The sequence below is a fragment of the Cervus elaphus genome, chromosome 20 (assembly GCF_910594005.1).
Source record: "Cervus elaphus chromosome 20, mCerEla1.1, whole genome shotgun sequence".
Taxonomy (NCBI): domain Eukaryota; kingdom Metazoa; phylum Chordata; class Mammalia; order Artiodactyla; family Cervidae; genus Cervus; species Cervus elaphus.
Window position 1 is genome coordinate 122,676,648 of NC_057834.1, and position 15,077 is coordinate 122,691,724.

Here is a 15,077-nt window from a genome sequence, read left to right on the forward strand (position 1 = left end):
GAGAGATCAGTGGGTCAAGGTCACGAGAGATTGGAGTTGCCCAGCAGAGGTCAGTAGGCCAAGGACAGCAGAGGTCAGGGGCCACACACGAAGAATGTGGCGCCTATTCACTAGAGGTTAGTGATCATGGTCATGAGAGATTGGAGTGTCACACACCAGAGGCTGGTGGCTCACAGTCGCCAAAGGTCAGTGAGTCAAGGAGAGCAGAAGTCCCCAGGCGTAGCCATGTGCCCGCAGCACACACCTTGCTCCACGGGCATGGTCCGGGACTGGATGCTGGGGCTGAGCGGGCCGGCGCCTTTGCTGGTGCGTGCGCGGACCTTGATGTCGTAAGTGGTGTCTGGCTTGAGGCCGAAGAGCGTCAGGTGGGTCTCGGCAGTAACGTTCTGAAGCTCCTGCTGGCTGTTGATGTCACGGTACACCACGGTGTAGTTGGTGATGCGCCCGTTCCTCTCCGCCAGCACCGGGGGGTCCCAGATCAGTTCCGTGGTAGACGTGGTCAGCCCTATCACACGCAGGTTTTGGGGGAAACCGCTGGGCACATCCTCGGGGGTCGTGATCTCCTTCTCGAACTCCTCACCCAGGCCGGCCCGGTTCTTGGCAGCGAGCCGGAAGATGTAGGTGGCCCCTTTGTGCAGGCCAGTGACCGTAAAGTGCTGGTCGTCCTTGCCAAAATCGATGGTGTTGGGCCGCGCCTCGTCGGCTCGGCGGTACTGCAGCCGGTAGCCCAGCAGCTCCCCAGGCAGCTCCTTGGGTGGGTGCCACTGGAGCAGCGCCGTGTTCATGGCCGTGGTGCTGACCATCATGGTGGGCCGGCCTGGGACTGAACAACCACGCACTGGGCTCCGGCCCTGCCCTCCTCACGGCCCCGCCCTCAGTTCTGACCCCAAACCCTCACTCACCTGCCCCCGTCGTCGTGACAATTTTGGGCTTGCTGCGGGCACCGTCCCCCTTGGTGGTGTAGGCGGCCACAGTGATGGAGTAGGTGGTCTCCGGGGTCAGGCCGCTGATGGTGGTTTCCTAAAGAAGGAGGAGGGGCCCATTCCCATCACAGGACAGCAAGGAGGGACCAGACTGGGCCAGCCACCCCAGGCACATGGGGCCAGAGGTCTTGGGAGGGGGCTGTGTGGTGCTGGACCCTGTGGGAGGCAGTACAGGCAGGTGGATGTGTGCCCAGGAGGACCCAGCCTTTCTGGGGAGCCACAAGCCTCAGGCAGACAAGCTGCTCATTCTTCCTTTCAGACAAGAACAAAGGGCCACACTGTTCCTTCACTGCATTGTACTGTGAATGACACCTCGTGAGGTCCGGGCACACGTGACACACAGGGCAGACAGCCTCACACGCACGTAGCACCTCGCTCGGCTCTTGGCACGCACACCCATGCAGCCTGCGGCTTCTCCTGCACCAGCAGGCGGAGGGCCACCTGTAGACACTAACGCATGCACACGCACACCACAGAGGGAGGTGGAGGGTGGGCCGAGGCGCCACCCTGCAGGACTGGGTGGGACCCCTCCTGTCCCCATCCAGGCCCTGGCTCTGTGAGCACCGTATGCCTTGCAAAGCTTGCTGGGGCAGGGAGGAGAGATGAGGAGGACAGGGACCCTCCCCCCCTGGGGAGCACACTGTCCCCAGTGATGCCTGAGAAGTCAGCCAGGGCAGTGTCCCCCTGCCTTGGCAGGCCCTGCCCATATGCCCATTTCCAGCCAAGGCATCATTTCCAGAGACATGCGGAAAAACACCATGGGAGGCCAAGCCACACCACACAGAAGGAATAGTGGGAAGACAGGAGGGGACCTGTCACCACCAGCCCTGGTGTCCCTCCAGCTCTGAGCCTTAGGTGGGGCCGCTGCAGCAGCCACCAAACCCTCACAGGCCCCTTCTGCCCTGGCTGGAGGGTCTCCCAGGGCTGGGGCTCCAGAACACACCGATGCCGGAACCCAGCCTCCAGACCCGCCTCCCAGCCTGGGCCTGGAGCAGGTGATTTTTCACTCCAGGGATCAATAAGGCCTAACGATCAGGATGGGATTTAACTCCATCCCCATCTGGGCAGAGCAAGGGCCAGGGCCCAGTCGATCTCGAACACTGGCCTGAAATTGCTGCTTGACAGGCGAGAAGTTAAGGATTAGAGAAAATGCCAATCGCTGCTCAGCTCGGGGCTCAGCGTAAACGCCAATTTTCTCCAGATGTGGCTGGTGCCCTGTGGATCTTGGCAGCTCAGGCTGGGAGGAAAGGCGGGGGCGGGGGAGTGTCCCATGAGCCCAGCCTAACCCAGGTCTTGCCCGCGCTCGCACACCTCTTACTTACATAGTCCTCGGACTCCTCTGGCCGCCACTGACCGCGGGAGAGGGAGAGAAAGGGAGACAGGATGTGAAGGACTCTGGCCCCGAGGGGGCCTGGTTGGGGGAGGGCTGGTGGCAGGCACAGGCCAGAGGGGTGGCACCCCCGGACCACTCACCATCCAAAGATCCCAGCCCCTGCCTCACAAGCCCAGCCAGGGGCACCAGGGCTGAGGGGAGACCTGGAGGGCAGAGGGCCAGAGCAACAGGGCTCCCTGACATTGAGGGGTCGGAAGGCGCCGCCTGGAGGTGCTTAGAGGGAGAGGCTGCCAGACTTGGTGGGGGTGGGGAGACACGGAAGTGTCTGTATGGTACATGGAAGTGGCTGTACTGGTTTGTCAGGAACAGTCCTAGTCTAAGCTTGCTGTCCTGGTATGATTATTCGCAATGTCTCCTTTCCTCTCAGAAGCATCCCAGTTGGGAAGACAAGATTATGAAGTGTGCTCTAGGCAAGTGATGTTGCCCAGGAACAGCAGAAGCTATGCTGTGGCTGGAAGCGGCGGGGCAGACTGGTCAGCAAGATGACAGAGACCGTGAGTGCCAAGTTCAGAGTCTAGACCCTGCCCCACAGGCACTGGGAAAGACCCAGTTCCTTCCCAGGATGCCTGAACACCAAGATAAGAAGGGACAGATCTGGGCTGGCACTACTGCTGCTGCTGATTCTCAATATGTTCTTCTCCAGGCTGTGGTGCATGTAGGTTTACTAGCTGGAGGATGGAGAGAAGAAGGTCCTGGGGCACTGGAGGGCTGGGGGTTGAGAGCTATCCGGCACAGCTGGACATGGGCCATGGGCCATGCCATCCCCAGACCACGGGGTCCTCTGGGCCAACCGCCTTGCAGTGCTGGTCTAATCTCTGTCCGGCAATCCCAGTTGCTCCTGTTCTGGGAAGCTGTCTTGGAAAGTCCTTGCAAGGAGTGTGGGACAAGATAAGGGAGGAGGCCCTCAGCAGTCCCTCCTCCTAGCCTCCGCCACTTTCTAAGGTGTGGCTGGGCCCAGCCCTGCTCTAGGTTCCTTGCCTAGGGGGATGGGGGATGCCCTTGCTATCCAAGCCAGGCGTAGGCATGGAGGGCCTCGCAAGGGGGAGCCTGAGACAAGAAGGGAAAGAGAAACAGGTTGAGGCAAAACACAGGGCCAGAGGATGGAAGGGATCACAGGAGAGAAGACGACAGACAGGTGAAAATGCAGCCAGCGTGAGGGAGAGACAGAAACAGAGGGGAAGGAAAAACAGATCACAGGGATGAAAAGAGACAGGGAGGCGGAGTCAGAGACCACGAGAAACAGACAAACTCGAGATACAGACACACACATGAAAAGAGACAAGTCTGGCCACACAGTCGTGGGGAGTCTGCACCCCACTGATGAGGCCTGGGCTGAGCAGATGGTGCTGTGGGGAAGGACAGGCTGTGATGTCCTTGACCAGGCGCTCAGGGGACAGCTGGGCCCTGTGGCCAGGCTGGGGACCAGGCCCCATCTGCTCATCTCCTGGCCTGGAGCACAATGACCCCAGTCTGGGTGTTGGGGGCTGTAAAGGCAGATCCTCCATCTTCACTCGGCTTCCCTAGAGCTCGGGCACATGTTCACCTCCTGTCACAGGAGATCTGAGGCCAAGAGGACAGTGCCCTTCGTCCTATGGCCCAGCTCCCTCCTAACCACTTGGGACCAGAAGGGGGCACCCGAAGCGGAGCAGCTTCTCTGGAGCCGCAGTGGCTGCAGCTGTGCTGCTGGCCCCCTGGGGCGGCATGGCCAGAGGGAGCCCATTCCCGGGATGCTTCTGGGTGGGTGTGTCCACCCACCGAGGCTCCAGGAAGAGCCCTCAACCTGCCCCAGGAATGCAGGCGGGTCCACGGGCCTGCCTTCTCCCCCTGCTCCCTTATCGCTGGGCAGGCCCAGAGGAGGCAGAGAGCGCCCTCTGGGCAGAAAACTGAACCCAGCCGGAGCTGCAGACATAAAAGCCCTGCCTGCCTGTGGGTGAGTCCAACCCTAAGTGCAACACGAAGAACACCAGCCTGATCCCAGCCTGGGGGACAGGGGTGGTATGAAGAGCCAGACAGGGGTGGAGGGGGAATGTTTGCATTCTGGGGGGGAAGTCAGGCTCCACCCCCTCATGGCCCTGATTCTGGACAAAAAGCCCTTCAGCACAGACACACCGCCAGGTGTCGTGAATCTTCAACAGAATGTGTGGGGAGGGAAGTCGTGGTAGTGATTACAGGCCTTTCCCCGGAGTCCTGAGACCTGGTCTCTTATCTGAGCTCAGCCACCCCTTACTGGGAAGTTCTGGCCTGCTTGTCCAGTCTCCCAGTGCCCCAGGTTCTCCTTCTGGATAGCCAACCAGTGCTGAGAATATCCCAGGAACCTCACCCCAAGCTCCCGGGCAGAAACGCCATCCCCTGAGGATGGAAGAGTGGAGAGGTGTGAGTGAGCCAGGCCGCGGGCCCAGCCCTTGAGAGCAAACATCAGCCTGACCTGATTCACCGAACTCTGCCAAGACAACGGCCAGACAGGGCAGGTGACCGCCCCAGCTGGGAGAGGAGGCAGGCACGTCTCAAAAACCCAGCCTAACTGACAGTGGGTGCATTTCCTGGGGGGGCGGGGGTTGAGGCCTGGGGGCATGCCGACAGAGCTCTGCATTGCTGGCACCGGTGGGCTGAGCCACCGAGGTGACTGCCAGGCTGGGACTGCCACCAGGGCAGGTGGGGCTGGCCGAGCCTGGGTTGGGACAGCTCGGGCAGACCCAAGACAGAGGAGGGAGTGATCCTGGCAGCTGGCCCTAACCTCCTGATCTCAGCACTTCCCCTAATGCCACAGCATGTCTTGGTGTCACCGTCCCTCTGACAGCAGGCAGGGGAGGGGAGCGAACCTGGGCTCCAAAGAGGAAGTGGAATGGACGGTCTCGCCCGCCCGCCAACCCCACCACCTCCGGGGTGCACACCTGGGCCTCGGCCAGCATGACGTCCTGGATGACGGGGGAGCCGCGGGGCTCGCCGTTCTCCAGCCGCACGTAGGTGACCTGGTAGCCGCGGATCTGGCCGTGCTGCTTGCTGGGGACGGGCAGCTTCCAGGAGACGCGCACTGCAGTGGAGTTGAGCGGCTCCACCTCCACCTTCCGCGGTGGCCCGCTGGGCACTGGGGACCAGAAGGAGAAGGAAGTCAGGTGCGTGGGCGAGGAAGTCAGGCGGGCACAGCACAGATCCAAGGCCGTGCCTCCGCACCCACAGCCCAGGAAAGGCCCTGATGGGGATGTTCCTGCAGAGCAACGTGGAGGGCTTCCTCCACCTGCAAGGGGAAGGGCCTGGGACTCTGCGACCACCCTTGGGCCCAGGACTGCCTCACTCGGTGGGGAGGTGGGGCACCAGGCCTTCGACCTCCCCGAGTCAGCACAACCTGTGCTATCTCCCCTGGGCCCCCGTCACCCCGATGTCTAGTGAGGTGAGCCTCGCTAGTGTCTCTGGCACCAGTCTCCCTGGTTCTTGCCCTCTTTGGCCTCAGCCTTTTGAGGCTCCCCTGCTTGGGGAGCCCCGGGGCTGGGATTTGGCCACAGGCTGTCCCACGAGCTCCATCTCCCCAGGTGGGGCCATTAAGCCTGTACCGGGAAGATGGGGAGTCCCCCAGGGGTGCTCAGGAGGCTGAGCCCTGGGCGTCTGTCTGGTGGGGACATCTCTTGCCTAGACCGAGGCACAGCCTCTCCTGTCTCCAGCGTCCTGTTGGGCTGTCCCGTGCGTCCTCACCCTTAGCCAGGCAGCTCTCCTGCACCCTGTGCCCTCCCCTCGCCTGTCCCCCAGCGCCGCCTACCGTCCTCGTCGGTGCGGACCAGCACCGGGCTGCTCTCGGGGCCGGGGCCCACGTCCGTGTGCGCCCGCACCCACACCCGGTACTCCGTCCACTTCTCCAGGCCCACCAGGTCCCAGCTGGAGTGCTCGCGGCCGATGCCGTCCACCACGTGCCGCCCGCGGTCCTCGCCGTCCACCGCCTCGTAGGCCACCGAGTACTGGGTGATGACGCCGTTGCGGCTGTCAGCCGGTGGCGGGACCCAACTTACCCGGACGGTGGTGGAGCCCACGCTCACACACGTCACCTTCTGGGGGGGTGCGGAGGGGGCTGGGGGAGACAAATGGGGGGGGGAAGCAGGCAGATGGAGGGCGGGGGGCCACAGGCATGGCGACCGGTCACAGAGTACGGAAACTCACCCAGGCGGGCTACTCCCCGGGGGGTGGCGTGGTTATTCCCGGGGCCCCTCCAGGTAAGCTGCCGCCACTGGCCGCAGGTCAGCCCGGCTCTCCCTCTGGACCGCAGGCTCTCCCCACACACACAGACACACACGCAGGGCTCTAACACAGCGCCTCACACATCCACCGTCTCACCCGAAACACACACAGACAGCATCAGACACACACAAGCAACGGGGGCCGTGCCACCCTCACCCCCGGTCACACCTACAACCACTCACGGCTGTGCCCACAGCTCTCTCCCTTCCCAGGACAAGTGACCCAATGGCTCTTCTGGCGCGAGGCAGCCTGAGCCTGTGCCTGCCTGGACAGGGTGTCTATGGCCAAGGCGCAAGGCCCTCAGGGGCAGTCTAAGGGAAAGGGCCCATCGGAGGGGCCCTCACTCATCGTTTCCCAGACCCCAGTCGCACTGAAGACTCTAGTGTCATCACAGGGGTGTTCTCATCGTGAGTTCTGCCACCACCCTGCCTGGGACGCCAGCAGCCCCTCAACCCACTGGCTCCCAAGCCCCTCACCTTCAGAGCCTTCTCCTCCCTGCGCTGCGGGGGTCCTGCCCCAGACGCTGCCACCCTGTCTACAACCGGCCTCCAACACCCCCCGACAGGCCCTCTCCTCGTGGCCCAGCTCAGCTGCTCAGGGTCCCCAGCCCACCGCCTGCCCTGCAGCCCCAGGGTCCCCATCTGCTGACCTACCTTCCTCACTGCCCTTGCTATTCAGCTTAGACTCTCACCACTCATACCAACACGCCAAACTGAGCTCCTGCCTAGCCTGCAGCAGGCTCTGAATGACCCCATCCCCCACCTTCTCCCAGACAGCACATGGGGCAGGCAGAAAAGCCCACCAAGGCTGGCGAGAGCCCTGTGAGCACCCATGGCTCCCCAGGGCCACTGGCTGGTCTCTGCTCTCTGCCTGCCACCCCCCACCATGCCGCTTGACGCAAAACACCTTCCACCACCTCCACGCTCCTCAAACCTCCCTTCCTCTCGGCAGATAATCCCACCTCCTACTCTGCAGAGAAAACCAAGACCTCCCGACAGCAGCTCCTGCATCTCTTGGTACCAAACCCACCACCCAGCCAGCTCTGGCTCCGAGTTTCTCCCTCCCCCACCCTGGGAAGGCGGGGGGTGCCTTCCTGTCCAAGGCCAGTCTCTGCCCTCTCCCCCACTTCACAAGGTGCCAACCATCCTTCTCTTTTCCACACTGTCTACTCCTCACGGACACATTTCCAATGACATTTACGTGTGCTCGAGATCTCCCCATCTTAGTCTTCCTACATCCCATCCTTGGCCCCACAGCCTCCCCTACTGCACCAGCTGCAGTGTCCCCCTTCTCAGCTAAGCCTCTGTCTCTACCTTCTTGTCTTCCATACACGCCTCCTGGGGCTCCAGCTCCTCACGCCGGGTCCACCCCTGCGTACTACTACACCCAGTGGTCACGCTCTGGCCCTGACTGCTCAGCAGCAACATCTGGTCTCCTTCTTGAAACCCTCTTCTTCTGACCTCCAAGACACCCCCATCTCCTGGATTCCCTCCCATCTCTGGTCCTCCTTCTCAGTTGACCTCCCACCCCAGCTTTGGATTCCGGCAGCCCGCCAAGCGTCAGCACCCGGATGGCACACAACGTCTTCAGCCTAAGGGCCTTGGCACCAGGTGGGTCCCTCGTACCTGCTTCTGTCTCATTTCCCATCCTAGGGAGCGAGCGGCACCACTCTCCTCCCAGGTCTACACACCACGTACAAGGCTGCATCCGAGGCATCCCTCTCCCTCAGCCCACCTCCACACCTAATCCGTCACGAAGTCTGGCCAGCGGGATCCCAGACAGCTCTCAAAACCACCCCCAACCCCCACCTCCAGCTCACCTAAGCCGCCATCTCTTGCCTAGACCAATGCATAGCCTTTCCTGTCTCCAGCGTCCTGTCGGGCCGTCCCATGCGTTCTCACCCTTAGCCAGGCAAGCTCTCCTGTTCCCTGACCCCAAAGCCCAGATGCTGTCGTCCAGGGGCTGCTCCGGCCATACTGGCTGGCTGCTCGCCCTGACCATAACCAAGCGCCTTCCTGCTTCAGGGTCTTTGGCACCTGCTGACCCCCCTGCCTGGGGCTTCCGTGTCACCCAAGGAAGCCCCCTCGACCCCTCAGATCACACAAGGTTCCAATCACATCTTCTCTCCACTGTTTGTTTCCTCCACGGCACTTTACACAAATATAATTAAAAGCTCATTTGGGTAATTGTGGGTTTAATGTCTGTCTTCCCCGCTAGACTAGGACCCCCATGGGCAGAGGCCACGTCACGGTTGTGCTACTCCCAGCAGGGTGCATGGGCCCCGGCCGGAGTGTGACAGGTGCTTGTAGAATGAATCCAGGAGCACCAAGTCACACACGGCACAGTCACACAATCCCATGTGACATAAGGGGCCTCACAGGACCATCACATGTCATCACACATGCTGTCTCAATGCCATGACCCCAACCAGCCCCACATACTTGGCCCCATTATCACAGGTAGCCTCACAGACGATGGCTCACTGTGGCCATGTGATCAGAGAGCCCATGGGCTTGCGATCTGTCACCGGGAGGGAGAGGTGCGGAGACCCAGACACCCTGAGACACTCTGGTTGGGTCCCGATCCTAAGAACGGCCAATGGACACACCCAGACCCAGCCACAGTGGCAGACACACTCAGGGGCTGCACAGCTTGGGGCTCAGACGTGGACACACTCACGGCATCAGTCTCACGCAGCACACAGGAGCACACAGCACTCCTAAGTGCGTACACACACGGCCTCATGCACATTCCAACACACAAGTGCCACATGGTCCCAATGCGGTCTCGTCTCTGCCCGGGCAGCTGGCTCACATGGACGCTCATGGAGGGGGCAGGAGGCAGGAACATGGGTAACAGGGAGATGAGATGCGCGGATACAGGAGGGAAGACGCCGCTGGAGCAGGTCTAAAACACAGCGAGCACGGCGGTCCCTCCACAAAGGGTGGCCGCGGGCTAATGTGACCAGCGCAGAGCGGATGGGGGAGGAGACACGGAACTTACCTGGGCGGGGGCGGGGCTGAGGGAGGGCAGGAGGTGGGCGGGGAGCAGCGAGGGCAGCAGCCGCCTGGATGCAGACTAGAGGGCACTTACCTGTCCCTCACTTGGGATCCAGACTGAGCCCAGGGCCCAGCGGAACCGACTACCCGCCTGGTCGAGGGGGAGGGGGTGTGTGTGTGAGTCCGTGACCCGCCCAGCTGTAGCAGCCGTGGCTCTGGGAGGCACTTACTGGACTGTGCCGTGCGAGCCTCGATGGTGGGGGTGAAGACGCCCACCCCCAGCTCGGAGCGGGCGGCCAGCTGGAAGCGGTACAGCGTGTCGGGCTTCAGGTCCTCCACGGTGTAGGAGGACGTGGGGTCGAAGGTCACCTTGTGCTGGAAGAGCAAAGAGCACTCACTGACCACCCTGACCTCAGAGGTCACTCAGAGGTCACCCCGAACATGGGTTGTGGCGGATCCCTGGGGACCCACCGTGGCTGCGGGGCCGGCTCCCTGCCACGTGGCCATATGGCCCACGCAAAGGCACCTCACTGACCACATGGGCATGGGAACACCACGGACACGTGGGCCGGGGAACTTGAGGGCTCTGCTGGTGCCATGCGAGCCACAGAGCCGAGGAGACCCAGGATGGACTTAGGGGCTCTGTCCCCAGCAAAGGGGTGACAAAGACTACAGAACCACACAGGCCAGCACGGGTCCCAGCGCCTGAAGGGGCTGTGTGCCCACGACCCCAGAATCCAGGAAAGCCTACCTGGGAGAGCCCAGCACAGACCCCCCAGGGACTGGGAGCAGCCGTCCTCCCTCCACACTGCTGGGTGCTCACCTGCTGGCCCTCGTCCTCCGCCGCCCAGTACACCAGCTCATACTTGACGATCCGCTCCTGCGGGGGCAGCAGCCACGAGAGCTGGATCCTGGTGTCTGAGTCCGCCTCGGCCTGGAAGTCCGCAGGCTGGGCAGGCACTGCAACACCCCAGCCAGGCTCCATCAGCCTCGCCAATCCCCCGAGGGCAGGGGCCCCCAGCGGAGGGAGGCAGGGCCTCACCCCACCCCTGCCCTGCCCCCCCAGGGGCCATGTGTGCAGATATGGGCTTTCATCGTCCCCAGAGCCGCCCCCGCCCCGGCTCACGGCCTGAGGGAGGGGGGTACCACCCAGCCTGGCCTGCACCTACCTCCCTGCTGCGTCTTGACCTGGATGGTGGTGCTGGGGGGGGCCGTCGCCCACGGCAGTGAAGGCTAGCACGCGCAGGCTGTAGGTGATGCCGGGCAGCAGGCTGCCCACGGTGGTGAGGAGCCCGGCGTCCGTGTTGTGCTTGTGCCAGGCGCTCAGAGGGCGGCGGGAGTCGGGGGTGTAGTAGACGCGGTAGCCCCGCACCAGGCCGTTGGGCTCCTCGGGCGGCTCCCACTGCACCAGCATGGTGCTGGCGCTCAGCATGCGTGCCTGCACGCGGCGCGGGGGGCTGGACGGCGCCTGCTCCCCCGTGCGCGCCCGCACCGCCTCGCTGGGCGGCCCGCGCCCGATGCTGTTCACCGCCAGCACGCGGAAGGCATACTCTGAGAAAGGGCTCAGGCCGCCGATGCTGTACCGGGTGGTGGCCACGCCGTCCACCTCCTGGAAGGGGCCCTCCGCGCCCGCTGGGCGGTACTGGATGCCGTAGTAGGACACAGGCTCCGAGTTCCCAGAGTCCCAGGTCAGAGTGACGCTGGTGGCCGTCGTCTCTGTCACCACAACATCAATTGGAGGCTTCGGCAGGGCTGGGGACAAAGTGGAAGGCTCAGGGCTGCCTGAGGTCACGACCCCAGGAGCCGACCCTGCCCTGGGGTTCATCCAACCAGAGTGTGGTTGACCCCCTCCAAGCCCTCCCCCGCAAAGAATAGCCTGAAAAGCCCTCGGTGACCACTGAGGTCACCTAGCAGGGGCTGGTGGCCAGGCCCGTCAGTGCCTGCAGGGGCCTTGGGTCATTCGGTGTCCACCTAACTCGCTTCTAGGATTCCTCTGGACCTCACGCCAGCCCTGGAGGCTCATCAAGCAAACGGATCCAGAGGTGGCCTGCCTGGGCCCGTGCAGATGGGAGACACACAGGCCTCTGCAGTGCATCTGGGCTCACCCATTGGTGAGTGTGTTTAATAGGGGCGGGGAGAGGGAAGGGATTTCCTCAGGGAATGGTCCTGGATTTGAGAGAGATGGATGGGGCTGCTGGCCCCACAGACACCATCACTTGGCTCAAAAGGAGAGGAGAGGCCTCAGGTCCACAGCCAATCCCCGAACAACAGGCACTCACAGACTTGAGTGCCGACGGCGCGCCAGGCACTGCGCTAGGTTTGAGGACACGCTGACACACGGTCACACCGCTGTGCTCATGGGGTTTATACACCAGTGAGAGAAGCAATCAGTGAGTGATAATCGTGGCTCTGGCATGTGTAACGACAGCAGAAAGCAGGGTGCTGAGATGGAGAAAAGTCCAGGGTGTCGTTGAACGGGGTGATTGGGGAAAGCTTCCCAGGACTGAGACCTGGAGAGCTAGGTGGAGCCAGGGATGGCAAGGGTGGGGTGAGGGCAGGGTGATACTCGGGACTGTCGGCCTGCTCCGTTCACAGCAGTGAGGATCCTGCTCTTTATCTTAAAAGCAGTCGGAAGCCACCGCAGGGTGTTTCTCCCTTTTATAACATGACGCTGCTCTGTTAAAAAGATGACTCAAGCTGCAGAATAGGGGGTGTTATCAGAGGGGAGGGAGGAAGCAGAGCACCCCAAGGAATCTGGTCTACATGTGGCTGTCCCAGGGCTCCGGGCAGAGAGAACCCACCTGCCTTGGCTACTGTTTCCCATCCTTCTTTCTGGGAGGCTGGGAAAGCTGAGGGTCCAGTTCTATGGTTAGAGGGGTGTGTGGTGGATTCAGACCCCCAGGGTTCAAGTCCCTGCTCCATCATTTACTTCCCTGTGACTCTGCGCCTCAGTCTCCTAACTTATAAAATGGGAACAACAAGAGAATCTATTTCCCAGGGTGACACCACCTGAATAATATAACCTGTGTTTCCTAACCAGCACAGCATCTGCCTCCCAGGGACCTAGCACCTGTTAGCTCAAATGATTAAGCCAGTCTCTGACAGAAAGCCCTCCGTCCACCACTGACGGCCAGGAGGACCCCCGGGGCCGGGCACCAGCAGAGTAACAACCTCAGCCCCGCCCTTCCCGCCCCCCAACTCCAGGGAAGGCCACGGGCCACGGCCAGCACACCAGCAAGCTCACCTTTCACAGTGACCTGGGCCGTGGCCTCGATCATGCCCAGGGAGGAAATGGCCACACAGGTGTAGTTGGCGGAGCGCACCACGTTGCTGAGCTCCAGCACGTTGCGGCCGACTGGCATCTCGTCCTCCTTGGTGAGCTCTTCGGCCCCCATCATCCACTTCACGTAGGGCATGGGCGCGCCGACGGCGACGCATGTCAGGTTCACGCTGCCGCCTGGCATCACCTCCTGGCTGCTGGGAGGGATGGAGAAACGCGGAGCCACGCGGCGCACTGCGGGAGGAGGGAGAGAGGCGCTCACAGGCCGGGCCGGGCGCGTGTGCGGCGGAAGGGCAGGGGCCCCTCGTCCAGGAAGCCCCTCTCATCAGAGCCAAGGGGTGGGGTCCCTGGGCTCCAGCTGACCCCCACCCATCCTGCTTTGGGGACAGAATAGCCCCCACTCTCAGGGACTGTCTGGAACACGAGAGATTCTGCAACCACGCTCCCGTTTTACAGCCTAGGAAACTGAGGCCCAAGATCACAGGGGAATCAGTGCAAGGCCTCCTAGGGGCCACATCCCAGGTCACTCTCCAGTGCCTGCCACTACCTGCTCCGACCCCCGCCCCAACTAAGGAGGGTCTCCAGCGGGGCTAGCTGGGGCACTAGTGCGAGAGATCCAGGCACGCTAGGGTGGAGGGTCCTCAGAGCAGGACTGGGGCAGGGCAGAGGGTCAGACCGGAAGTGACGTGGCCACCTTCTCTGAGGCCACTGCCTCCACCTCCAGGCCATGATCCCCGGGGAAGAGATGAGGGCAGCAGCAGGACCACCTCTCAGGACCTCAGCCACGCTCAAGGCAGAGCCTGAGAACCCAAGAGGAGGGGCTGCCTCCAGGAGGAACTGGACAGGGGCCAGAGTTCTGGGCGGGCCAGGGACGTGGTCCGCGGGCAGGATGGGTATGACGATGGCAGTAACATGATGAGGGTACCGAGCAGACGGCTTTCGGCACCAATGGACAGGGTCTCAAGGGGGAGGGTGGCTGTGCCTGGCCACAACCTCCAGCCTTGGGCTCCCCAGGAAAGAAGCTGTTCTGAGCTTCTCAGTTCAAGGTGCAGCCTGGACCCCCCCACCCCACCTGCCAAAGTCTCGAGCTTGGTAAAGACATTCGGAACATGCAGAAGGAGGGAAGGCAAGCAAAACCTAGCCATGGGCAGACATGCTTGGCATGCAGACAAGGCATGCAACAGATGGGCAGAGGCTGGGGTGTGTCCTTCCTGGGCACCCCTACACGCAGGGCTGAAGAAGGCAGGCAGCGAGGCGAAGAGACCCAGAGGGGACCACTCAGGGTGCAGGTCTCTAAGGGTCCTTGCTGGGGAGCCCAGGCATGCAAAGGACCCACAGTGCCACATCGGGAACACCTCCACCAGAGGTGCCAGACTGCTGCTCGCTCAGCCTAAAAGCAGAGAAATCAGAGCTGGAAGTAACTGCAGACACCACCTGGTCCAACCTGTGACCTCAGTACACAGAGGTCAAAGCTGCAACCCACAGACCAGACATCCAGCAAATCACCATGTCCTGCTCACACACCACCTAAAATATCTTTCCAACACTTTTCTTGCCAAGTCTACAGGTGAATGACACCTCCAAAGTCCAAGCCACCAGCCTTCCCTGGATTACTATACTGTGTTCTCCATTGCTCCTCCTGCCCTGGTCATCCTCTGACCCAGTCACTGGCCCTCCACAAATAACCGGCACAAATCCTTATCTGTTCACATCACCTGCCCTGTTAAAAACTGCATGGAGCTTTAAACGACTCCTTGGCCCAGACTACGGGACCTCACTTTGCTCAGCCTCAGCTGTACCCACGCTGCCTCCCTCCAAAGCCTCCAGTCAGAGCCAAAGGACTGCCAGTGCCACGGCCAGCACCAGGGACCGAGTCTACTTCCCTCTGTGACCCACGCTTGCTGGGGTGTCAGCGTGTCTCCTCCTAGAATTGGCATCCACGTCTTCTTAGGAGAACCATCTCAGCCCCCACTCTTGGTTCAGGGATATGCGACCCAGATGTGGCTCAAGAGATAGAACCTTTGGCCTTTTGTGAAAACTATTAAGACACGTGGCTCTTCCTCTCCACTTCTGGTCTCTAACCTGGGGGGTGGGGGGCTGGGGACCACCTTGCACAGCACTCGAAAGGACCTGCTTGAGAACAAAGGAGTTACTGAGGAGGGCAGAGGTAGAGACAGAGACAGACAAATGCCTGACCA

At 61.9% G+C, this 15,077-nt stretch overlaps 1 protein-coding gene across 1 annotated transcript in view; it reads right to left on the reverse strand.

Moving 5' to 3' along the window:
• PTPRF (protein tyrosine phosphatase receptor type F) overlaps window positions 1-15,077 on the reverse strand; it is an 83,693-nt gene that overhangs the window by 17,523 nt on the left and 51,093 nt on the right. The window contains 10 exon segments of the mRNA XM_043875635.1: window positions 245-823; window positions 903-1,020; window positions 2,306-2,332; window positions 5,268-5,461; window positions 6,128-6,433; window positions 9,830-9,974; window positions 10,423-10,559; window positions 10,769-10,808; window positions 10,810-11,351; window positions 12,844-13,113. Coding sequence (XP_043731570.1) covers window positions 245-823; window positions 903-1,020; window positions 2,306-2,332; window positions 5,268-5,461; window positions 6,128-6,433; window positions 9,830-9,974; window positions 10,423-10,559; window positions 10,769-10,808; window positions 10,810-11,351; window positions 12,844-13,113 — 2,358 coding nt within the window.